Source organism: Brachypodium distachyon, chromosome 5 (assembly GCF_000005505.3).
Source record: "Brachypodium distachyon strain Bd21 chromosome 5, Brachypodium_distachyon_v3.0, whole genome shotgun sequence".
NCBI classification, from domain to species: Eukaryota; Viridiplantae; Streptophyta; class Magnoliopsida; order Poales; family Poaceae; genus Brachypodium; species Brachypodium distachyon.
This window is the reverse complement of record NC_016135.3, coordinates 22,363,361-22,388,397: the sequence shown is the minus strand read 5'-3', so window position 1 is coordinate 22,388,397 and position 25,037 is coordinate 22,363,361. Positions and strand designations below refer to the sequence as shown.

General features: G+C 47.8%; 3 protein-coding genes and 1 non-coding gene across 6 annotated transcripts; all 4 read left to right on the top strand.

Annotated features, from left to right (window-relative positions):
- The first annotated feature begins 316 nt into the window (after window positions 1-316).
- Window positions 317-4,868, top strand: LOC100838858 (SUMO-conjugating enzyme SCE1). Of its 2 annotated transcripts, XM_003580330.4 has the most exons (5): window positions 317-613; window positions 747-830; window positions 3,899-4,045; window positions 4,169-4,282; window positions 4,400-4,743. In XM_003580330.4, exons 1-5 carry the CDS (start codon window positions 542-544, stop codon window positions 4,460-4,462), a joined length of 480 nt encoding a protein of 159 aa, XP_003580378.1. In that variant the 5' UTR covers window positions 317-541; the 3' UTR covers window positions 4,463-4,743. The 2 variants fall into 2 exon arrangements, with proteins under 2 accessions (XP_003580378.1, XP_010240304.1); XM_010242002.2 differs by having other exon boundaries at window positions 612-830; window positions 4,400-4,868.
- A 7,769-nt stretch (window positions 4,869-12,637) lies between these two features.
- Window positions 12,638-14,991, top strand: LOC100838548 (scarecrow-like protein 8). Its single transcript, XM_003580329.4, has one exon. The coding sequence runs from the start codon at window positions 12,833-12,835 to the stop codon at window positions 14,726-14,728; it is 1,896 nt and encodes a 631-aa protein (XP_003580377.1). The 5' UTR covers window positions 12,638-12,832; the 3' UTR covers window positions 14,729-14,991.
- A 2,594-nt stretch (window positions 14,992-17,585) lies between these two features.
- LOC100844242 lies at window positions 17,586-20,590 on the top strand. Of its 2 annotated transcripts, XM_010242001.3 has the most exons (3): window positions 17,586-18,058; window positions 18,127-18,275; window positions 18,519-20,590. In XM_010242001.3, the coding sequence occupies exon 3, from the start codon at window positions 18,573-18,575 to the stop codon at window positions 20,163-20,165; it is 1,593 nt and encodes a 530-aa protein (XP_010240303.1). In that variant the 5' UTR covers window positions 17,586-18,058; window positions 18,127-18,275; window positions 18,519-18,572; the 3' UTR covers window positions 20,166-20,590. The 2 variants fall into 2 exon arrangements, with proteins under 2 accessions (XP_010240303.1, XP_010240302.1); XM_010242000.3 differs by having other exon boundaries at window positions 18,127-20,590.
- Window positions 20,591-21,821: 1,231 nt separating this feature from the next.
- TRNAW-CCA lies at window positions 21,822-21,895 on the top strand. The gene has a single exon. It is a non-coding gene; the product is annotated as a tRNA-Trp (tRNA).
- Window positions 21,896-25,037: the final 3,142 nt, after the last annotated feature.

Here is a 25,037-nt window from a genome sequence, read left to right as displayed (position 1 = left end):
ATTTAAATTTTGACAAACTTGAGATATTTTTTATTGGACGGGGGAGTAGTACTCCGTACTCTACTTTTAATCTGAACGGGAGGCCAATCACATTTTTTTTTTTAGAAAACAGGTGAATCCCTTTTTTTTTTTTGAGAAAACAGTTTTTTTTTACAGGCTCTAACTGGGCCCGAGTGATTTTATTACTCCCGCGCTATCGATCCAACAAACAAAATGGATTGGGCTGCACATGTACATCGCAACTATTCTGAAAAAAAAAAGCGAACAGGCCAAGTCTTCTTTTAATCCAGCCACTTCTTAACTCAGGGCCTGTGTCCCTTCGGCAGTTCGGCGGCACTAGGGCAAGTCGCCCATAGACTCGCAATCATCGCCGAGCCTCCCTGGAACCGAAGAGGCAAGAGGAAAACTACTAAATACACGGATACACCTCGCCGCTATACCGAGCGATTCATCCCACATTCGCACGGGAGTCCTCGGAAGAAAACGAGGCGGCGGCAACCGAGACCCTGGAACGGAGGACCGCTCGCCTGTCCTAGTTTGGATGGCGTCTGGAGGCATCGCCCGCGCCCGCCTCGCAGAGGAGCGCAAATCGTGGCGCAAGAACCACCCCCATGTGCGCGCCCGCACCACGACCTAGCTATTTTTCTTTGCCTCCTTTCGGCGTCCTGGCCAATTTTATTTTGTTTCCTTCTCTGGTTTGCCAAGTGCTAATGGGGACAGTTGGTGCTTCTTCTTGGTGCTTGCAGGGCTTCGTGGCCAAGCCGGATACCCTGCCGGATGGGTCCGTCAACCTCATGGTCTGGCGTTGCGTCATCCCCGGCAAGCAAGGCGTAAGAAAATACAGTTATCTTTTTTTAGTTCGCCTTTCTATGCTGCTACTGTGCTTCGCGATCTTGACACATGTGTGCTTACTACCCAGTTTATCTGATTGTGATTATGGTTCTGGTTTGAATTTGGGCAAAAACTTGAGGAAATTTGTCCAAGAATATGTGGTAGGCATTGGGGGGTGGGGGTGGGGGGTCTCAGGAGGTGCAAAGGTTGTGCATTGCTTGATGCAAAATTGTTGTATGATTCAAACTAGATTGCACGGCTAGACTTGTACAATGAAACGATTTTTTTATCACTTGTATGCAATTTAAATGTATTATATGTGAAACTCTTCATTGATTTTTGTTTTTTTATTTGTTTTTATACCTCAAAAATATAGTTTTGCATTGATATAGATATTCTGAAACACTTAATTTTCTGAAAGCTAGATTGGTTGAAATTCATACAACATTAAATTGTAAGTTAGGTAGTCATTATATGGTTTAGCAAGAGAGTAGGCCGTGCATCTGCGTCCGATATGATCGTCCAGATATGATGGCACGCATCCTCATCTTTCTTTGCAGCTGCCGGCTCTGCCGCCGCGATTCTCACCACCTCTCGACTTCCCTTCGCTGTCGATTGACGGTTGACAGCTTTCGCATGTCATCCGTGATCCGTCACCCACCAGTTTCATTTAAATTTGTGTTGCCGCGTTTTATTTTAGATATTTCAAGAAGTTTTCTTTGAGGCATCGATCAATTGTGTAGAGTATAGGTCTTTTTTATCTTTTAGTTATTATATCCATATGGATACTGTTGTCAACATTATTTTTTATAAAGCTCAATTTGTATCTATTAGGTTCATGGGATGTATGACTTTTCTAATATATTTTTTGTGATTTAAAGTATTCAATCATTCATATGAAGATTTGTTTAATTTGATTTATAAAAGGTTGCACATATACAACGTAAAGGCCGCGTATCGCCATCTGATATGGCGGTACGTCCAGGTATGGCTTGATAGGCACTTTGCATATTGCCCGTATTTAGCGAGTTTCCTATTTTAAGAAAATAATAGTTCGTCTAGATGGCTCATCGATGGCTGGGATTAGTTTGCTGGTGGCCCACATCTACGTACATCTTCCCTTCCCTTATCTAATCTTTCTCCCCCAATCTTATCCCCGCATAGGTCATGTTGTTCCGCCTTCAAGGAATCCCAAGCCGCTGTTGCGATACATCAACAAAGTAGCAATTGAGAAATTGAATGATCTATGACTCTATGTATGTAATTAAGAACCTGAGCTGGCCGGCCGATGCCCGCACTGCGGCACCGCCGAAGCCGATCTCATGGCTAAGACCTCGATCATTACCCAAGCCCCCTGTGTTCCTGTATTTCTATTTGTACGATTAGGTGATTGATTTGTGCCATGCCGGCTTCACCGTCCAGATTCACGTGGGAATCTCCGCCGGCGGGCTGGTGGCACTAATGACAGCAATCAAGATTGCCGTGTGAGACCATGGGAGCCAGAACCTCGAAAAGCCTTCGGGTCTGCAAGGAGCAAAAAGAGGCGAGGTCTCGAGAGTCGAATTTAAGGAAGAAAAAGTAGCGGACCAGATCTAATTGAGCCAGATCGTATTGGGTTTTAATACCAAGATGTTTTTTTAATATTTTCCTGTTATGTTGCGATAAATCTGAGCCCTACGATAACTTTTGTAAAATCTAGACCATAGAATTTCTGCTACTTTAATTAGATATTAGATTATGTGGATGAAAAGAACTAATTTAAGCTTATGTAGTTATGTTGCACTGCAGGAGAAACGGTGTGCTATAGTGGCCAGTAAGATTTTCCTCTCTTTGTTGACATAAGGAACTTAAAATTCAGATTACTCTTTGCCCGCATATGATAGTATCACGCTATATTTGAACAGTATATACAAGGCGTCCATTAAGTTTCTTTACTATGATTTTAGTCTATTGATCAACGTATAGGGATATTTGTGCAGTAAATATAGAGAACATTTTAACTGTCCATGATAAAATGTACATGAACATACATTTGTAAGTCAAATAAACACATTTGGGCACTAAGTAAACACGGGGTCAATCCATTAAGTTTCTTTACTATGATTTTAGTCTATTGATCAACGTATAGGGATATTTGTGCAGTAAATATAGAGAACATTTTAACTGTCCATGATAAAATGTACATGAACATACATTTGTAAGTCAAATAAACACATTTGGGCACTAAGTAAACACGGGGTCAAACCCAGCCAGTGAATGATTGGACAATATGAGTTCTATTTAGCTGGCATAGTATTTATGTTGAACTTTGAGCATGAGCAGGATTTAGCATTTCAATTGACCTTATCCGGTTGTAATTAGGATCCCTTGCAAGACAGAACTATGAACAGATAAAATAAGTGTCTTAATCTGAAAGGCTATACTATTTGAACTTATCTTTTGCCTTGGAACGTGAGATCAAATGAGATAAATGGGCAATGGGCATACTGAAGACTGATTAGAAAAGTGTGTAAGTGACAATTACTTGAGTGTTCTGCTGTATTTGTTCGTGATGTCCAGATGTACTGCATCACAAAACACAGTCCAGTAGTTGCAGCTAAACTTGCATATCTATTTTATTCCACTCAAACAACAATCTTAGTTGGTGCTGGTTGTTTACCTGTCTTAAACCATAGTCCTTCAAAGTCCGTCGAATATGAGTGCATGAAACCATACATTGCGTCTTCTATCTACAAGAAAGAAGAGTTGAGCCCCATTTCCATTTGGAATGTGGGAACTTGTCCAGTTCCTGTGGGAGCTTAATTGAACTGTTTCCTGTGAAATGCTGGTTTCCAAATGGACACTTGGTGCAGAAAACTCCTTACTGTCAAATTTCTGTCTGCCATTTGTGATACTGTCGTATTCTTATCTGATAGCTGCGACTACTTTTTGTGATACGTTTTCAGTTCTTTCTGTGTCCATGGTATAGTACTAGGCTATTCCTTTACATCAAATCTGTGTGATGTGTCGTCGCTTGATCTCGCGATAAAATAACATTATATACTGTACTACATTTGTTTTTCTGCAGACTGACTGGGAGGGTGGATATTTCCCCCTAACTCTGGAATTCAACGATGATTACCCAACTGTCCCTCCCGTCTGCAAGTTTCCATCAGGATTCTTCCACGTCAATGTTTACGATTCTGGGCTAGTATGCCTATCGATCCTGAGTTCTGTAAGTCTTGACTGAGTGGTTACTTTCTTTTCAGTTCTTTTACACCATACAAATATAGCCCCACTGAGCTTTCATGATGCCTCCCCCCACCTCCACCTCCACCCCAACCCCACTCTTTTCTAGGGTTGGAAGCCTTCAATTACTGTGAAGCAAGTTCTGGTAGGCATCCAGGAGTTACTCGATGATGCAAACCCCAACTCGGCTGCACAGCAAAGATGCTATGAGCTGTATAAAAAGGTTTTCTTCTTTTAACTTCAAATTCCATAACATGAAGGTACAATTCCTTAGTTTAGATCCTGTTATGCTTTCTTGCGCTTGACACCATGTTTGTTTGTGTATGGACTGCATCTGCAGAATATGCCGGAGTACAAGAATCGTGTTCGTGAGCAGGCCAAGCGCTATCCTTCGCGAGTGTAGTACCTATATGTACCATCTGCAATATACTGGCAGCTATGTCCTAGTATGCCTTTCGATGGAACCAAATTCTGTGATCGTGATATGATGGGCCAGATTACCAGCATTGGAATGTGCTTGTTGCTAAAATGCACTTTGAGTCCATCCTTGTTACCAATTGTTCTGGGCCTTATGGCTTATCAATATATTGGGGGTTGCTTGAACGGAAGAAAGCGTTAGCTTTGCTAATGCTGAGACCTTTTTTCTCCTTCCATTTTGTAAAAAGAAGAGTCCTCTCACTGTCTCACACTATATGAGTGTGCCAGTTAGGCGTGAGTTACAGTGCCCTTGTGGTTACAAGTCACCAAAGCTTGGGGTTAAGTCTGCATCTGGGTCCTCTTCGAAATGAGAAAAGCGAGCTTTTTATGTACCCGCAACGACCCATAAAGCCCGGAAATCTTTTCAATTCTGTCTCGCTGCTGTGTCCAGCCTGCTGAGTTGCGTCGATAAGCAAGCGTCGAGGACAGTTCACGAGGATAGTGACAAGCAGAAGAACTTCGTCAGGACAGAAACAAGCGAGAGAGATAAACCATAGTGCAAAACACGTACCTTACCCTGTCGATGCACTGAATTCAGACTCTCCAATATGCTATTGCAGGTCGAATTCGGTGCCGTGCTTCCGGGTGGATTGATGGAGCTTGTGCAGGAGTAAGCTGTGGACGCACGCGATAACACGCGGGCAATCCTTAGCCGCTGGATCGTCGTGTTGACGGTCTGGATCAACACACCCGGTGTGCTTGGACCAGGTTCGTGAGCACAGCCCACAGCCACATGCAGGAAACCGTGTCGGAGCAGTACATTTCTAAAGCAGGGAAGATCGAGGCCATGTCGACCTATGTCCACAAAGCTATTCTTCTCTTTTGCAAGCGTAAAACATTTTCCTTCTACTACAGCTACCGAGCGCATACAACCGCGCTGATACGGTTTGAGATATGGCGTGGGAAACGAAGCTACCGAACCATTAGCACGATACAGCAGATCTATATGTAACGATCGTTTTTCCTTCTGAAAAGGACCTAATAGTGGGAAAGGCATAGTCCATTTGCTACTTAGACCCTTCCAAAAAAAATGCTACTTAGATGTGCGAAATTCATGGAATATACACAGCGTTATTAGCTGCCGGTATTGCTTACTTTGGGCTTAACGACCTACTGAAGTCAACAAATTATCTTTAGGTTGCTTACTGGAGCAAGTGTGGGGAGGCTTGGTGGCTAATTTTCCCGATTCTGTGAGACAGTGGGTTAATCTTCCGGTACTTTTGTGTAAGGTAAATCTTGCGCTTGTCTCGGAAATTCAAGCGAAGCCAAACCTTTGTCGGCTCACATCAACATTATTTTTTCCCTTTTCAAGGAACTTGGCATGCCAATACAAGCCCAATCCTGTCTTAAATCAAATGACACCTCCTCGGTGTTCTTCAACTTGCAGAGTGAAAGATAAGACAGCAAAGGAGTACTTTACCCATGTAAGCAACCAGAGTTGCATGCGTGGTCCATGCGAGGAAGCTCTTTATTGGATTCATTTGAGATGCGAGGTAGAAAAAGTCTCCACTAGCTACCCTTCTTACGACCTCTGCTCAAGTTTTAGCCTGATTTCTGTGATCCATGCCATCCGTGCGACAGTTGCTCTTGCCAAACAACTCCTAAACATTACTCTAGTAGTACGTTGCACGACATGATTAGTGCCCCCCAACTACCGTTAGTCCTGCTTTACTATTTTCCCTGGGCCATCTTGCAGATGTAAAAGGAACAGTACTGAAGCTGCACTAACTAGTGGCAGCAGTATACTGGAGTATACTATCGGACGGGGAAATAGGGAGGTGAAATCGGAGAGGGAGAGGGAGAGAATCACTCGTGAGAGTAAGCTAAAGCGCAGAAGTTGCACGCGCGACTCTTTCCAAAGCATCGGCCGTCTAAGAACGATTATTCGACCCTCTCGAACAAATGGTTGGTTGACGCCGTCGGCGACTGGAATATTTAAGCCCTCGCGGAAGAATCCTGACCCCTTTGCCTGACCAATTCGGACTTCTCGCGGCAGAAATGAGTGCATGCAGCCCCCCGAACCTCGCCTCTTCCGCCTGCCTTCCTCTCTTTTCTTCCAGAGCGCCGGTTCCAATTAAGCCGGAGAGCGTGCGTGTCAACAAAGGAAGCAATGCCCACCACAAAATTTTCTGCTGAACCATTACTATGGCTGTGGAAACGGTTTGGCCGTTTAGTCGGAAAGAATATTTCTCACGGTCAGACGGACTCAAATTTGCTTAAATATAAAATGTATCTATACAAAAAACGTCTAGATATATGTAGTAAAAAGTCACTTAATATGGGACGAGTGATTAGTCTATAGGAAGTAGCTAGCCAGGCATAAGTTTATAGCCGGCCCCTAATCTAATAAGCTTGTGGTTATCTCTCGTTCTTTCGCTCCTTGAAATTTGAATGCTCGAAACCGTACACTGACGGTGACTACTCGAAGCTTACACGACCCTAATGTTTGCGTGTATCCCAGCTCACCGACGCCAGAGTCGGCCCAGAAGGCCACTGGAGTCGATGGCTGCCTTGCCTTGACCCCTGGCTGCGCTCCCCGCCCAAGTTGGATCAAGTGCTGCCTGCACACGGGGCCCGCCTGCCGCACACGGCTCATTTGCTCTTCAACAGTAGAGTTTCCCACTTTCCCCGCGATGTGATGCTTCCACTGCCGAGGGGAGCTAGCAGCCACTTGAACCGAACCTGCGGTTAGCAATCAGCCCGTCGAATCAACCAGGGGGGTGACGAGACGACGCAATCGGACGGTTCCAAAATGGTTTACATCAGGTAGTAAGTCCAACACGTGTTTTCAGGCATTTTCGCATTTAGCAGTGTAGTAGCAAGACTTCGATATGATCAACAGTTTCAACACGGATACGAACGAAGCTTTCTGACCACTCAACGGTGGCGTGATGATGTGTTGTACTAATAAAAAGAAGAAAGGAACAGACTCAGCCGGTAAATAACGAGAAGGATGAAAGATGCAGACGGCCGGGCGCGTGAAACGGCGTCGGGGCGTCGAGCATGGACTGTGTGTGTGACACGGTCACACGGTTCTCGAATCTCCAGTGTTGTTGGGACTCGGAATGGGTCCGCAGCGAGACAGACCCGCCCTGATTGCACCCGGTCGCGCCAGGCTGTAAGTTTTAAAGTGTCCCTGTCATTTCCATCCGCGTTTTACCACTGGAGCCTGGATCCCACACCGGAATCCGGCCGGCTCAACCGAATGGACGACGCATCGACGCACATTTATTATTAATTCCGGAACTGGCTTCGAGTAGTACTACTAGAGACAATGCACCGCTCAAAACCACGAACAGAGCCGGAAATTTGAAATACCTGTAGCTTAGCTACTGTAGACCCAAAAGTAGTAGTACTACAGGAGTGCACGTCCAGGAGAGACAGAGATGCTGGTGGCGGGTGATCGCGTATATACATACATACCTACATACATACGCCTTGCAGTTTTTTTCACGGCTCCGTACACGTACGTACACCGCATATGCAGGCACCCAACGGCGCATACGTGCAGGAAGAGGCGTGCATGAACAGTGACATGAAGTACAGTACATGGGCGTGGTGGTAAACTGGTACGTTCAGGTCCTAGTTGTAGTGGAAGAAGCAGAGACACTGACAGGAACTGTACGCCGGGCATAGAAAGAAATCCAAGCAAAAGATTCTGTGGCCCGCCCGCCGTTAAATGAGACCGCCGTAACCGTATGGTGTGCATATGCGTATTCACCTCTCCATGAGGCGATATAGGACACAGGAGTGAAACGGATGGGTAAAAAATAAATAAATCAAAGGAACCCGACAATGCCGGTAGCAGTGTTACTGTGGTAGTGTAGCAACTTTCCGCCAGTGACCTACCGGTCACCAAAAAGGCACCTTGGCCTTTCCAAGCTACTATTTGCATGGAGTATGAAATAACATCATTGTACTAGTCATAATGTTTTTCCATTCCGGAGGTTTAATCACTAGAAGCCCCACATGCTAGCTCAATATAGATAGACAATTACACATCCAGATTGTTGTACCTTTTGCGTTTTTGTAATGGAAAAAGATGGTTGTTTTTACGGAGTAGTCCAATTTGTCTTCAAGTTAAATTAAATATTTAATTCAAGCATAGTGCTAGGTATATTTGCCAATCGAAGCAGCTGTCAGAGTCAAACGGCCACAGGAAGGCGTCCGTCAGAAGCTATCCACCGTCACTTCCTTGGATACCTACTACAGTGGAGTACTCCTACAGCTATAATAACTTGCTCCAAGCAAATGCACCAAACTACGTGGACTCACGAAAGCTGAAATGGAAAACGTACTCAGCTTTTTCTACATGACCGCTTTAGGCCCTTCACAACGTATCGGGCACCGATCGCACAACGTTAGTATTTGGCTCCTGAAAATAATTGGACCCACACAATAAAATAGATCGACCGGCAACTTCCAGCTACTTCCTTCCCGCGAGTTCTTCCCGGTCACCCGCGGGGAGAAATGAATCCCCTTTCTTCTCGGAGAAAGATCCAACAAATCTCATACATTTTCTCTCGTTTCTTTCCATTTCTTCCCGATTCAACATCAGGTGGACTCGGACCGAGCACACGGCGATGAGGCAGGCAGGCAGCTCGATGCGGCGGCTCCGATGCAGTTCGATGTAGCGGCTGCGAGTCATCAGCGAGGGAGCTCGATGTGGAGGCAACAGGCTAAGTCTATGCGACGGCGATGAGGCGTTCGCAGCAGCAACAGCAGCAGCTCCGAGGCAGATCGATAGGGGGCGAGGTGCTGGGCGAAGCCGAGGCGCGGCGTCCGATGGCGATGTGCGCGGCCTCCCTCAAGTTCTGTGCGGAAGCGATGCGCGGCGTCGGCGAGGTCTCTAGGCGGCCGAGACGCGGCAGTCCGATGTGGCTGCTCCGAGATGGCGGGAGTCAGCTCGATGCGGGGCGAGGTGTTGGGCAGAGCTGAAGCAGTACTGGTGCAAGGAGGAAGACGGAGTTGTCGGTCGTGCAAAATTAGTATTTTATTTTGGACAGAGTTCGGGCATCGGAGCAACTAGTTGTTCAGGTTGCCACGATTTTTTCTTGGCACCGATTGGGCAACGGAGAGCACCGATGCCAAATAAGTAAAAGTGAATTTGGCATCGTATTTTACTGGAGGGTGAGCTTATACAGTACTAAACATTTTTCTTGCAAGTTGCTTATTCTATTGTGTGCTCACCTTGTCCTCGGAAGGAAGAATTTTCTGTTGCAGACGAGAGATTGCCTCGATTTTGTTGCGTTGTTTATTATTGCCGGCTTATAATTTACAAAGCTTTTGTCCAGCGTGTTGAAATTTTCATAAGCAGATGGATATTTAAAGATACTTTATACTATGGTTTTTATCTGCCATTTCTTGCTCGACTGTGTTCGAATTTCTTCTGCCAAACCTAGAGTGGTTTTGATCTGCTGAATCTTTTCTTGTTCAAGGAGTAATTCGTATGGTGATTGATGCCAGGAAATGGCTACAGGAACCTTAAACGTAGCATTTTGGACACGCAGCATTGCAGCCCTGGACCATGACTTTGGAACGTGAACCAGGTGGGGCGCGACTCACTGGCACTGCCTCGCAGCTGATGCTCCGGAGCAGACGCACACATGTTGACCGCCCATCACCGGGGTCCACAAGCAGACGAAAAGATGAATCATGGGCCCTAACTTTCTGGCCCCATTTGTCAGTGAAAGTGCTTCTTTCCTGGCCTCCATGCTAGTGGTGCTTGTCAAATAAGTTGGCGGCCAACATTCTGATTTGTTGCTTCGCACGTGTCAGCCACTGGTCTATAATTGCTCGGAATTTTAATGTTAGGACCTCTTCCATTCGAATGGTTTCAAACATACAAAATAGAAGAAAAAAGGAATTGAAGTCATCACATGTTGAATCCTGTGAAAATTCAAAACATAAGTAAATAAGGATGAAATTATTTAATTGGACCGTTGAAACATACATGAACTTGGTTGTTAAGCCATAGTTGCCATGAAAACAAAGAAAATTTTCTATTACCTTGGACCTCATAAAAAAATTCTTTACAATTACATGCAGAGTAATAAATACTCCTCCGTCACATATTAAGTGACTTAAATTTGTCAAAATATGAATGTATTTATGCCTAAAAAACGTCTAGATACATGTCGGAGGGAGTAGAAAACAATAAATGGTTTCAAAACTTCCAAATCAAAAGAGTTGCATAACAAATTTTTCTTTGAATCAGAGAGGCTATATCCTTTCCTTAGCCACCTGGATGAGCATGAATTGCGTCTGTGTACGATCATGAAATGAAGTCGAACTTTTGAACATACTCGGTGTGAAAATAGGTACAGTGATAAGTTGAAAATATTCACATTTTCCGGATGGACCAAACCACAACAGTCTCAACAGAGCCTCGTTTATCTTTCCAATAATTCTGAACCAAAAGTCAGCTTGCTAACAAAACAAGCCATCCGACCAGCATCGATCACCCTCCCACACCCCAACCTCGATTCCCATCTTTCTGCTTTTGATTCACTAATTCACATGACATGTGTCATGCAGGTGGCCGCCTAGATAGTCCGGACACAATACCGGAATCAGGATGGCTCCGTATAGTATCCATTGGCGACAAATAGGCCCATGCATCATAGAAAAAATGGTTAATATAGTCCACTGTGATTTCTACATGTTCGGAATGACGGAACTTTCATCTTTCGAAAATGCCATTACAAATATGCAAAAAAGAAAAGAAAAACGGAAGATGAGAACTGAATGATAGTCGACACCGGCTAATTTCCTTCTGAAGTTGCTAGACTATTTTGCTTCTAATAGTATATACATAGATAAATCAAACATATATTTTTCCAAAGATGAGAACTGCAATGATAATTTCCTTCTGAAGTTGCTAGGCTATTTGCTTCTAATACGGAGTAGTATATACATAGATAAATCAAACATGTCTTGTGTGATCATTTGCTTATATGCCCTTAAGCATGCACGACGTGGAGCCTCGATGTTGACTTTGCAAAGTGTGTCCCAGGTATGTAGCTGGAAAGGTTAAATACTGGATCGTATGAAGTACCCGGAGGAGTACGAGTATGAACACACAGAAGTACTCCTACTCCTATACCAAAAAAAAGACAACCAAGGTATAGACACGAAGAAGTGGGTACGGGGTTGTTGGGCGGATATTTTGATCGGTTTCCAAACTAACTCCAAACGCGCCCAAAACAAGCAACATCCCGCACACACCGCATCAAAAGGTAAAAGGTTACGAAATCGCTCACGATTTGATCACTTGACGCAGCAGCACATAGGCACCTCCTCACGGTCGTCCACGTCCTGACTTTAAACCGGCACGTAATTTGGCACCGCCGGCGATAGCCAGGATTAATTAGCTCGTGTGGCTCGGTGACTGGCAACGTCGCCCCTGGGACTCTCTACCTAAGCTCCGAAAGCGACTTTCGCGAAAGGATACCCGATCAGTTGATAAAATATTGTGACCGCACAAATCCGTTCCTTTTCCTTTAGCCGGTTGCGGAAGAGATTGCGACTTCTAGAAATCGCAGCCCGGCCCCACTGCCGGGGACCCGCCGCGTGGCCTGCGTGCTGCGTAGCGTAGGGACGGATCTCGCCTTCGTGGAGTGAGTCCGCTCCCGCCCGAAAGCATAGAAACTGTGTGAGCTTTGTAGTGTCGATCACAAGTCACGCGGCCGTAAAACGCCATGGAATTGCGGGTCTTTTGCAGAAAAAAAAGAAGAAGAAGCTGAGACCGGCGCTGTCGACCACCGGCAGCCGTCGGTCGGTGGTGCAGCGCGTGTGACGGCAAGGCAGGACTCCCGAGTTCTTCGTCACCGAGGGCGCGCGGGATTGCGTCACGCGGGCTCGTACCCCGTTTCCATTCCTTCACACCATTCACCACCGGTTCCCCGCGCATTTATTTTCCTAGCCCAAAGCGAAGCGGAGGGCCCCACAGGTAAACAAACGCAAACAGTATGCTTAACCCCACGACATACGCTACGATAGCGGACGTGGCCCGCGGTGTCAGCGGGAGTGCCGCCGTATCGGTGTCGGATGCGGGACGGCCGGTGGGGGTGGGTTCCTCGCTTTTATAAGCTCAGTTTTGACAGCGGAGAGAGAGTAGAGAAGGGCGTTTTATTAGGAGAAGCAATTCAATGGAATGAATGGCACCCGTTTATAGCTGGACCTGTAGCTGTAGCCATAGCGTTAGCATTTTCCCGAGCTAGGAGTATTCCCCTTCCCTGCTCCGTCTCGTGTCGTCTCTCTTCTCCTGCCGGTTTCTCCTTCCTGCTCCAGCGTCATGGAGCAGCCAGGCGGGCCGTGGCGCGATCCGCGACAGGGGTACCTCTACGGGGTCGGATCGGCGATGCAGACGCCGCTGCAGCAGCAGCAGCAGCAGCGGCGGCGGCCGGACACGGCCGCCGTCGGTGGCGTTCTCAAGAGGAGCCTCGGCGAGATTGAGAGGTGGCAGCACCAGCGGCAGGTGGCGATGCAGCAGGAGCTCTACATGCGCGCCGTCAGGCAGCGCACGGCCGTGGCGTCGGCCATCTCGCCGCTTTCCTCGGCGGACATCGCCAAGGTGCTTGGCAGGGGCTCGTCTCAGCCCCTGGTTCTCTCCGGTTCGAGCTTGGGCGGCAACCTCGCGTCGCCGTCATCGACGTTGTCATCCCTCACGACGGCGTCCAGGGCGGCGATACCGCTGATTCAACCGCAGCTGCATCGGCAGGTGCCCTTTGTGCCGTCTTCGGAGCACGCCCTTGGCGTGACGAGGGCGCCGGCCCCATCGGCGACGGGGAGCGAGTTGTCCATCCTGCAGGAGCTGGAGAAGCAGCTGCTGTTCGACGACGACGACGAGGCGGAGCCGGCGATGAGCGGGACGGGCTCCGCGGTTACCAGCTCCGAGTGGGAGGAGACGATGATGATACAGCAGCTCAACCCCATCACCGCCGCGCCTTCTCCGTTTCCTGGGGTGGCAGCCCCGAACAACAACAACATCAACAAGGGGATGACGCGGTCGCCGTCGAACTCGTCCACTTCTACGGCTTCTTCGTCAGCTTCCTGCTCGCCTCCAACCTCGGCCACCACGTCACGTCAATTGCTCTCCGAAGCAGCGGTCGCCATGGCCGACGGTAATCTCGAAACAGCCGCCGCCCATCTGGCGACTCTCAAAGGCGCCGTTAACCCGCGCGGTGACGCGGAACACCGGCTGCTGGCCATGATGGTGGCCGCCCTGTCCTCTCGCATTGCGCCCACGGCCTCCGCCACGTCCAAGCACATCGCCGACCTCTGCGGCAGCGAGCACCGCACCGGATCCCAGCTCCTCCACGACATCTCGCCCTGCTTCCGCTTCGCCCTCCACGCCGCCAACATCGCCATCGTCGAGGCCGTCGCCGACCGCCGCGCCGTACACCTCGTCGACTTCGACATCAGCGTCCCGCAGCACGTGGCCCTCATCCAGTGCCTCGCTGACCGCCGCGTGCCGGGGACGTCCCTCAAGGTGACCGCCGTGACCGATCCGACCTCACCGTTCACAGAGTCTCTAACTGCAACGCTCGACGCCGTCGGGGCGCGGCTCAAGAAGCTCGCGGAGCGGGCCGGCATAGAGTACCGGTTCAAAATCGTCAACTGCAGAGCAGCGGAGATCGATTCATCAAAGCTGGGGTGCGAGCCCGGGGAGGCACTGGCTGTCAACCTCGCCTTCGCGCTCTCGCGCGTGCCCGACGAGAGCGTCTCCCCGGCGAACCCCCGCGACGAGCTCCTCCGCCGGGTGCGGGGCCTCGGCCCGCGGGTCGTGACGCTCGTGGAGCAGGAGCTGAACTCGAACACCGCCCCGCTGGCCACGCGCTTCACGGACGCGTGCGCGCACTACGGCGCCATCCTCGAGTCCCTGGACGCGACGGCCGGCCGGGATAGCGCGGACAGGGCGCGCGCGGAGGAAGCGGTGGCGAACAAGGCGGCGAACGCCGTGGGTCGCGAGGGCGCCGACCGGCTGGAGCGGTGCGAAGTGTTCGGCAAATGGCGCGCGCGGTTCGGCATGGCCGGGTTCCGGCCCGTGGCGCTCGCCGCGGGCATTGCTGACCAGGTCAAGGCCCGCGTCGGCAATTCGCAGCCGGGGTTCGCCGTCAAGCCGGAGAATGGTGTGCTCAGGCTCGGATGGATGGGGCGCGTGATCACCGTCGCCTCCGCCTGGCGGTAGTCTGGTCTGGTGAGGTCGCACCATCATTGCCGCCACCAGACAATTGGTTAATTAATTCGAGACCATCTCTTATTTTTATCCTTTCTTTTCGTTTTTCGATTGGCAAGGTGTGATGAGTTTGTTCTTGATCTGGTAGAACTTAGTTGTAGCGACTCATAATTCTCGTAGCTAATACTACTATGGAAAGAGCAAATTATATCGCGACTTTATTGTTATGTTCTGTGGCCTGTTTCCTGAAGAAGGTGTAGATAGCATTTGGCTGATCCACCGTGATTGTGGTTATACACTTGCGCGTAGTACTACTGCCTTCGGTAGTGGGCACGAACGTGCATCCGGGCCTACCCATTTCTTGTCGATTAATGTTTGTTTGTCACGTCGGCTGATCAGGTTTTATTTCTGCCGTTCCAGCTACGTGTGCAATGTAGATAAGCTAGCCATGCGAGAAGGCATTTTCCAACCATGGTTGTAGTTGTAAATTTGTACTAATTTGGGATAGAATATTGATTGCTTTTGCCTCTTGGCACATCCCACGCAATTGTTCGTGCTAAACATCGATTGCTTTTGGAATTAACAAGTCGGAGAGGATGACTACTGGAGGAGTGGAGTAGATGAGAAGAGATGGGCACGAAATGAAATGCTAGTGTCCTGCGCGCTAGCAATAAAGTAGTCTCTTCGATTTGGCTTCGATACACATGTTGCCAAGTTGACGGAGGCTTTGGGTTGCGTTCGTGGGGACGAAAGGGGTCGGGACCTGGGCGGTGGAACGAGGAATTGTCTCTGCTGTGCTGTGTGCCTGTGTGCTTCAAGCTTACGCCCAAAGTGGAGTACGTGGAATACGCGTGCCTGAATCGGCTTGCGTCCGCGGGAATACGGATACCGAACTTGCGAATCGTGGTGGACATTTGTCATTTCCGGCGCTACGCTACAGAGTGTTTCCCATTGCTGGATGCTGTTTGCCCAGTAGTTTTTGGCTATTAGGCATGGGTTCTTCGTGAGAGCAATTGTCTATTACCACGGTCTAGGTGACTGACCAGCGTTCATCCGGAACTGACGACGCTAGCAATAATACTGTCGTGCTTACCCGCAAAAAGAAATACTGTTTGTTATTATTAGATCGGACGAGCAGCATACGCTTCATCGGACGGCATGAGTGGGTTCTTCTGCTAGATCTACTTCTCCCGTCCGGTCATGCATGGCCATTTTTACCTGTACAAATTTAAGGCGTCTGTACCCTTAAACTCTCTGTTTCAGGGACAAGAGTGCAGTAAATTTCTAGCGGCTAGGATGTACGTTCGGTTGGATTTTCGCAGGATTTCGCGTACCACGGAAGCCAGAGCAACTTCACCGATGCACGGAAGTTCTTTTTAAATGGCAGTAGCTGCAAAGTTCTTTCATGATTATTGGGGCCCGGCAGTTTGAAATTGCAAGGCGTACTGCAACGCCACCTGTGGTCAATCATTCCAGCACATTCTAATGATGCCGTAATTAATCACGACCCTCGTACACTTGGATGGGGATCCAGAACTGTCTAAAGCTCCTGCTCTCCCTCTTTTTACACCCATTCTTTTCCGTATATACAGGTTGATATCTACTTACACGAATCTTAGAACTGGCACATGGTTCGGTCCAAAAAATTTGCTTAGATTTGGTAGCAGTATTTTTCTTGCGCAGAGACGAAGCTCGCGAGCCTTTTCTTTTTATCCACCTCCCAGTAGGCTGTAGCTACCTACGAATGTTCACGGACATGCAACGATATTCATTCATTTCATTTCATAGCACGGAAGGACATGGAATCTAAACCACGCAGCAGGCGCACGGAGATCCCAATAAAATCAAACACACGGTTAAGTCAATCCACGCTTGCTGGTTGTGACAGAGATACACGAGCTCGTTGCTGCGTTCAGCCAGTCAGCACTGTGTACAACGATCATATCTCAACTGATACTATGTGGCAATGCGTGACGATCTCCCAGATTTCTTGACAAATCTCGTACGATCGCGGTGGTGTGAAATTGAATATCGAGCTCAGTCCGGAATCGGTTGGAGTACGTCCAGGCAAGGCCAACCTCACTAGTCACCAGACAATGGGGGGTGCTTCTGATCCTCTAGATCAGAGATAACGTACACCAACCGGGCCATTTCGCTCCCCCCTGGTCACACGACGACACGACTACGCAATAGCCTAGTGGGACGAAACTGGCTTCCTTGTGCTCTGACGCTTCCCTCAACTATTCCAAGGACGATAAAGAATCAATAAACCTCGCTTAAAAACAACCCCCAACTATTCGAAGGAATCTCTGTACCCCCTTCACACAAAAAGATCTGCTCGTGCGTGCATCGGCGAGTGGACACGTAAGACTGGCTCTGTGTTTTCACATACCCGTTCAGGAACGAGCTCGACATGTCAAGGTCGTATCCCCCAGGCAATACGAACAGGTCGTCAAACAACGGCTCAAGGTCCAGAAAAAGAAGACGAAGAAGAGCAGCTTGCAAGACGTGTGCATCAATCAACCACGTAGCCAAGAAGAGCTTGCAAGAAAAGGAAGAAGAAGAAGCAGCAGCAGCATTAAACAGATCGCTCGCCCCATTCCCGTCCCGTATGTCTCGCACTCTCGCCGTGGAGCAGCCGATTGAGCACAGGAGTGGCACGACGAGAGTGAGAGGAGGTGTCTGCTCTGCTGCTGCTGCTGCTGGCCAGCCACGGGCACGGCACGCAGACACTATACCACGCGGGACGCGCGGTGCCGAGGCGAGGCGCCAGACACTATACCACGTACGTGTATAGTAGGCACTTTGGTGCTGGCGGTATTCTAACTTTTGATTTGTGCCCGAAATATTAGATAATCAAAGGCTTTTAGTTAAGAGTGCCTGGAAAAGCCCTTCCATTCACGGCAAAAATTCAGAATGCCCCGAAAATTACGATATCAGGGCAATTTGCAAATCTACCTCAGCTATCTAAAAACGGCAGTTTGCAATTAAGTGCCCTCTTTTTCTAGAAGCCCCTTAAAGAGATTAAAGTTCTAATAGACCTCCCTCCACCTAGCTCTCAGATCGTTACAGCACTTAGGCAATCCATACATCCTTCTTCTCCACCGATTCAAATAAAAAAAACGACGCCTCTATCGATCCTCGCCGAGACCGCCTTCCTTGCTGCGCTTTGCCTCCTCACCATGTACCACGGCCTCCTCGCCGAGCGCGCCGTCCAGCGCCTCCTCCTCATTGCCGACGATTCGTTCCTTGCCGAGCACACCGTTCCGCGCGCCGCCTGCTTGCTGCCAGCTCGCCGTGCGTCGCCTCCTCGCCGCGTGCCTTCTACTCGCCAGCGATTCGGTGCGTACCTCCTCATTCCTCGCCGTGCGCATTGTTCCGCGCCAACTTCTCACCGTGTGCCATCTCAGGTCTCTGCTGCACTCACGGCTACCGCGTCGCCGAGCTAGGCTCGTGGAGGCGCACGGTTTTCTCCACATGGATCCGCGAAGTACCTTCCTCCACCACTCCGTAGCACCGCCATCCTATCTCCTCCTCGACGATCCGCACGCGTCAGCAGGTGAATCCCCCTCCTATTTGTGGTATTGCTTACCTGCAGTGATTTGGGAGAATTGGTGTTTGCTCACAACCTGTTTGTGGTTTTGCTTACCCATGCTATTGGTTTATTGTTTTGTTCAAATAATGTTCACAACCTGTTTGTATTATTGCTTAGATACCATTTGTGCTTGTTGCTCAACTTCTAGCCTTCTAGATTTGTTCAAATAATGTTCACAGCCTGTTCGTGTTATTATTTGTTATGCAGGCATGGTTTGTTTATATATTTGAGTTTTTTTTGCAACCTAGTCTGGAAATTAATATGGACAAGGCTTGGATGAGATTACCTAGGTCTACTGATGAATATAGGGATGGTGTTAGTAAATTCATAGAATATGCTGTTGCCAAGTCTGGAAGACATCACAAGTTACTTTGCCCATGCAAAAATTGTGCAAACAGATTTCGGTTAGGTAAGCAACAAGTTCTTGAACATCTGGTTTGTGATGGTTTCATGGACGGGTACACCACATGGTTTTTCCATGGGGAAACTCCAGGAATTTCTGAACCTATTGTTGAGTCTAGTTCAAATCAGGAAGTATATGTTGAGACTGATGAGATGGATCAGCTGTTGATGGATGGTTTCAGCATGTATGATAGTAGTAATTTAGGCTCAGATTCAGAAGAAGTAAGCGAGGATGAGTCTGATGGTGATATTGAATCGTATATAAACTCTGTAACTGAAGGAAGCCAAGAGTTGTATCCAGGCTGCAAAACTTTCTCCAGGATGCAGTTTCTAGTTAAACTGCTCAGCATAAAGAATACTTGGAGAATGTCAAATGGTTGCTTTGAAGATGTTTTGGAACTATTTAGGGATGCGCTACCAAAGGGCCCAGCTCTCCCTAAGAATTTCCACGAGGCCAAAAAATACATCCGTGCTGTTGGCCTAGGTTATAATAAACACGATTCATGCAAAAATGATTGCATTGTTTTTAAAGGCCAACATGCCGATGCCACCTCATGTCCAGCGTGCAATACATGTAGATGGAAGAGTGTGAAGAGTGGAGTTGATGGAAAACGTGTTCACAATGTGGCCCAAAAGGTGATTCGTCATTTCCCACTAGATAAGGGAGTTATGAGGATGTTCATTTCTTCCGAAATATCCCCATTTATTGATTGGCACAATGAAGGCCGCACAAAGGATGGCTCGATGAGGCACCCGGCTGACTCTCCTGCTTGGAAACATTTCGAAGCAAAGCACAAGTGGTTTAGTGATGAACCTAGAAATCTTAGATTTGGATTAGCTACTGATGGCTTCAGTCCATTTAATAACATGAATCTTAATTACACCATCTGGCCGATCATTTTAATTCCCTACAACCTCCCACCTTGGATGTGCATGAAAGAATCAAATTTCATTCTCTCCGTTATTGTTCCGGGTAAGAAAGCTCCAGGCAAAGATATTGATGTCTATCTGCAGCTAGTTAAAGATGAACTTAAAGAGTTGTGGGAACATGGTGTCTTGACTCTTGATGCATATATTGGGGAAAAATTCCGTGTGTATGCTGCGCTCTTGTGGACAATAAGTGATTGGCTTGGTCGTGGTATCTTGAGTGGAGAAAGTCTAGCTGTTTGCTCCCACTGTTTGAGAAATACATGCTCTAGAAGGTTAAAACATGGACGCAAGACTTGTTACTTGGGGCATAGGAGATTCTTAGAACCAAATCACCCTTTCAGAAGTGATGCTGAATCCTTTGATGGTAGTACTGAATTTCGTGAACCTCCTATTCAACCTTCAGGCCATGAAATTTCTGAAATGACCAAGGGCTTAGAGATTGTTTATGGCAAATTGCAGAAGGAAAATAAAACATGTAAGAGAAAGAGACGAAGCAAATTTCAGAGATTGTTTCTGAAATGACGTTGACAGCAGCAGCCAAAAGGCGCGCGCGCGCCGCTGCTGCATCTCGCTGCTTCGAGTCGGCAGCAGACAGGACGGCAGCCATTAATCCTGTCCGCGGTGGGGATGGGCGGAGCCTGACGCTGCGACGCGCATTGCACGCACGGCGCGCGTCGAGCGGGGCAGTGATTCTCTTTCCCAGTGGCCCGCGAGGCCGCGACGTCACCGTGCAGGTCCGAATAGTTAGTTGTTCCCCCTCCTCTGGCAGCGGGCCCACTGATATTCTCATTAGTGTATCTCAGGTGGGCTGTGTCGAGTTCTTCTTTTTTCCTTTCGAAAAGTCAATCGTCGAGCTAGACTTTGTCAACAACTGATAAAGTCGACCTTGTATAAAAAAAGTTGTGATTATATTTAAGTTGACCAATTTGTAAGCAAAAGTCTTAAATACAAGTTAACCAATCAGATTCTTTGGATTAGCATGTACTCCGTCCGTTTCATATTAATTGGTGCGGATTTAGTACAAGTTGCATTAAATCCGCACCAATTTGTAGCGAACGGAGGAAGTAGATCTCATTTTATCCTTCTTTTATCAACTTATCTCTAATTTAAAAAAATCTAAAATTGTATGTCTCAGGACAACAAATTCAACAGACTATGACTATCTTTTTAGTAAAAGACCCAAACAAATGAATCAACTCCAAGAAATAGCTTCACGTGCGCTGATGACGACGACAAAGGTCTATCTTAAGATTTTCATCCTCCAAAGTGGCCCACTACCTTCAACAAAGACACGACGCAAAAGATATTTCAACCAGAGTATGCATACTCGTCATTGAAGCTGTCTCTACCATCAACACTTGACTAAGTAATGACGCATCGCTAGCCGAACACCGCTGGAGAATGTATTAGAAGTCTGGACGCCCCATACTTCCTCGTCTCTAGCCATTGTCGCACCACCTTCATTGACGTCTCCAGTCTCCACTCTTCACATGAGACGCCTTGCGTACCATCTGCCGGCAATAAACACGACTTATTGCCTCCGCAAGAATCACATCAGAAAAAACGACAAATGCCAACAGCCAGAGGAGTATACCACCCAACAAGAAGAAGCAGCCCCAGCAGCAGAAATTGTCATGCAGATTGTGGAGTCTCAAAATATTGAGGTGCCCTTTCTATTGAAGAAAAAGAAAAAGAATAAGGAGCCTTTGTGTGAACAGCCCCCATGGCAGTGAGCTGGGCCAAGCCCATGGATAATGGCTCACGCATCTGCCTATCTTCCAGGAGCCCTAACACACTGTCACTTTATCCCTCCGTCCATTCGTGTACCGTCATAATTTGCTGCTCTCTAATCAAGGCTATAACTCTAATTTACCACTGACATGCCTTAGTTTTTTTTAGGGGACTGACATGCCTTAGTTGGAACCTCCTACCGTTCTTAGGTGCGTTTGGTTCAGGGGTTGGGGCCAACCGGTGTGGGTTCGAATGGCCCAGAGGGATTTTTCTACGTGTTTGGTTCGTGGGCCTGGTTCAACTTGACCGAAAATCAGCCCAAAACAGCGGTCTGCGTGAGCCGACCGATTTATTGATTAAAGGTAAAGTGGGTATAACTTGAATTTGTGCGGACTATACGTACGTGAGATACGTTAGGAGTAGAGTTTTCTTTTTGAATGAATGACAACGCTCTTAGTTCAGTTCGGTAGAACGCGGGTCTCCAAAACCTGATGTCGTAGGTTCAAATCCTACAGAGCGTCATTCCATCTATCCTATGTCGAACCAGAGTAAAGTAACTTAACAAAAGAAAGTTGAATTGCAACTCCAATTTGACCTCTTCCAGACCAAGGAGGAGGTCAATAAAAAAAAATTACCCAATCAAAGATCCAACTGATCTCCACGCCTGTATTGCGTGAGCCGACAAAATCGGTCGACTCACGCAGCTCACGGGCGGAGCGAACTCTCTCGCGAACTTCTCGCTCGTCTCTCCCTCACACGATCGCCTGCTCCGACCTCGCCGGTGCCGCTTTCCCCGCCGTCGTCGCCTGCAAGCCCCCGCCGCGGCCGGCGAGGAGCCCCCCGCCGCCAACCCCGACGGTGCTGCCGTCCTCGACTGTCCCTCGCTGCCGGAGAAGGGCGGCTGGTGGAGGCCGTGGTGGCAGCGGGTCCGCTGCTGCTAACGGTGTTCTTGCTGCGACCCGGCGACCCGCTCCCCTCTGCCCCTTCCCTCTTCTTCCTTCTTGGCTGACCCCCTATGAAACCCCAGGTTTCTAAAACTCAAATTACATATTTCTAACACCATATATCAGAAAAATAATACAAAATCTTTATTACAAACAAGTATTTCAAAAATTTCAAAGAAGTCATTTTCGATTTTACATTTCAGCCCTTCTTCAATTTCTTAGCAGCCAAGAAATCCTTTTGTGGGCCCAAGTGTATGGATGCCATTTGTCACTTTGTGCTTGCCATTTGGCACATTCCAGCACACACGTGTGCGCCATGCATCCATTTTCTCCAACACCTGTCATCATGGTACACAGTACAATACGCTCTACAAATAGCAAGTACTTTTTTTTTTCTACTGTGACCTTTTCACCACCTTTCCACAGAACACTTTCCTTTACCTGGCTCCATTGCTGCTGCTTGCTGTTGTGTGCTGCTGCTTCTTCCTGTTGTGTGCTGCTGCTGTGTATTAAAGGTAAAATATAATGTCACTTTAATTTGCCTTTGCATGCTCTTGAATGAAATTGCTGGCACATTACTGTGGATTAAAATGCATGTCTGAGTAGTACATTAAGTGATTAGGAGTAAAACACAATGCTTAAGAGAAAATAATACCCTCACCCTGCTACTGTTTAGAACTAGATCACATAATCACTTTGCTAGATTAATCACTATTTTGTTTGCTCTTGTGTGCATCTGCTTGTTCACTAGAATTTAGCACTTAGATACATGGCAGTACATTGTTAGGATATATTTCACCCTAGTTTATCAGCATCTTTTTGTTCTCATGCACATGGTGTTGAGTTACTAAATCAAATCCTCTGCATGTTAACAAGTATTATCTTTTTCAAAAACGAACAGAACATAGTCAGCTCAAGTAAATCAAGCAACACTCATATATTAATTTTTCTTAATTGACCACCTAATACTACAAGCAACCACGAAGAGTAGAACTTGCTGTCAAGGAGAGAGAGGGACTTAACTTGTCTGTTAGGAGAATTTAGCAGTAGGCCGCGCACGCCGTACCGCCGGTCCCAACGCCGGCGAGCTGGGGAGGAGGAAGTGTAGCCCCAGCTTCGCCGTCGCCGGTGACGGCGCCTTGACGCCATCGCACCTCCTTGTTGGTATTGTAACTCAGCGTGTAGACGACCAGTAGGTGGAGGAGCACCGTGGTAGCAGGGAGACGACATGGTGGACCTCGCCGGAGCCGAGGTAGACGGCGTCGGCCATGGCAGCCCAAGAACTAGGTTTACAAATTTGGGACGAGTAGATGTTGATTGGTAGAAATTAAGTTGGGGATCTAGTAGAGGAAGGAGAGAGGAACCCAGAGCTGGCCTCGTAGTCGCCAGACATGGCCGGAGCAGGGAGATCGAGCTGGTGGCGGCGTACTGCGCTCGCTCGGGAGAGAACGGGGAAAGAGAGGCAGGGAACGAGAGAAAAAAAGGAGGAGGAGGAGGAGAATAGATGTGGTCGGTGAAGTTTGTCTGCGCAATGCTTTATTTTTTATTTTTTCTTTTTTTTCTTTTGCCTTCACAAATCGATGACACGCTGGGTCGATTAGTACTACTTGGTGCTGGTTTCTTCTCACACACACACATACACACACATGTTTATTCCTCTCATCTGTTTGGCTTAGATATAGAATAGGAAAACTAGTGTAAGTTGTTGCACGTATGCTTTTTATTTTTATTTTCCCTTATTACTTTGTTGGTTAGAAACTTTTGTTAAACATGTGTATGAATTAAATATTAGGAGTTGACTCCGGACAAGTAGGATACCCGGACGGTATTTCTGAGTTGACCGGAGCGGTACCAGGCAAGTCGCATCCCTTGAACATGTCTTCGAAAATGATTTATGAAACTCGGCTTATTTCGAAATTCTTGCATGCCACCCAAAAATAAGATTTATAAATAAATATGTAAGTGGATCCGGTGGATCCACTAGTATAGTCAGTACTAGGTGGGCCGACCCGGACAGGGTTACGGCTTAAGTGTAATTCGGTGGGTAGGGAGCTCAGGGTTCGGAGCAATCCGGATAGGGTTGGCGGAAAGTCAGAGCTCTTCTACATAGGGAAACCATATAAGGACAAACCAACTGGCGCTTACTTCAAAAGCGGCGCAGACCGTACTGACCATAGACCTGGAATGGGACAGGCTGAGCCGAACCACGCCAAGTAGCTGCCTCTGCCCGGGTGAGAAGGTGACTGTATCCAGGTAGGTGCAGACACCCTAGGGCGGGACCTACCGGTCAGGGGTCTCGACCCGCGGGCCTACGTAAGGCAAGGTGGCGAAGCAGAGGTAGTGTACGGGCTGGTTCTGGTTCCTTGGTCTAGTCGGGTGCATATGATTAGTGCGCCGACGAGGATTGACCAAGTGATGCAGTACACCTCTGATCAGAGTTAGATGTGATATCACTCCTAGCTTCCGGGTTTGGAAGTACGTCGTGTGGGTTTTCCTCTAACACAGGATCTAAGATCCCACGTCGATCTGCCGCCAGTAGATTTTTCAAATAAAATGTGGTTTTCAACAAAACACTAAAAGAAATAACTTATTTTTGAATATAATTATTTTTGGTCTGACGGCTTGATGGTCGTCAAGGTTAGCTCATGCATAATGATTTCCGGCGACTTGCAGAGTACGTATTTTCATACGTACTCAGCCTTGCTTCATATGTTGTTTT

Bases quoted from the DNA above. Each gene is read 5' to 3' on its own strand.
- LOC100838858 (XM_010242002.2), top strand. From the start codon at position 612: ATGTGCGCGCCCGCACCACGACCTAGCTATTTTTCTTTGCCTCCTTTC. The intron at 831-3,898 runs GTAAGAAAATAC...GTTTTTCTGCAG, and splicing joins TCATCCCCGGCAAGCAAGGC to ACTGACTGGGAGGGTGGATA. The intron at 4,283-4,399 runs GTTTTCTTCTTT...CTGCATCTGCAG, and splicing joins GCTATGAGCTGTATAAAAAG to AATATGCCGGAGTACAAGAA.
- LOC100838548 (XM_003580329.4), top strand. From the start codon at position 12,833: ATGGAGCAGCCAGGCGGGCCGTGGCGCGATCCGCGACAGGGGTACCTC.
- LOC100844242 (XM_010242000.3), top strand. From the start codon at position 18,513: ATGCAGGCATGGTTTGTTTATATATTTGAGTTTTTTTTGCAACCTAGT.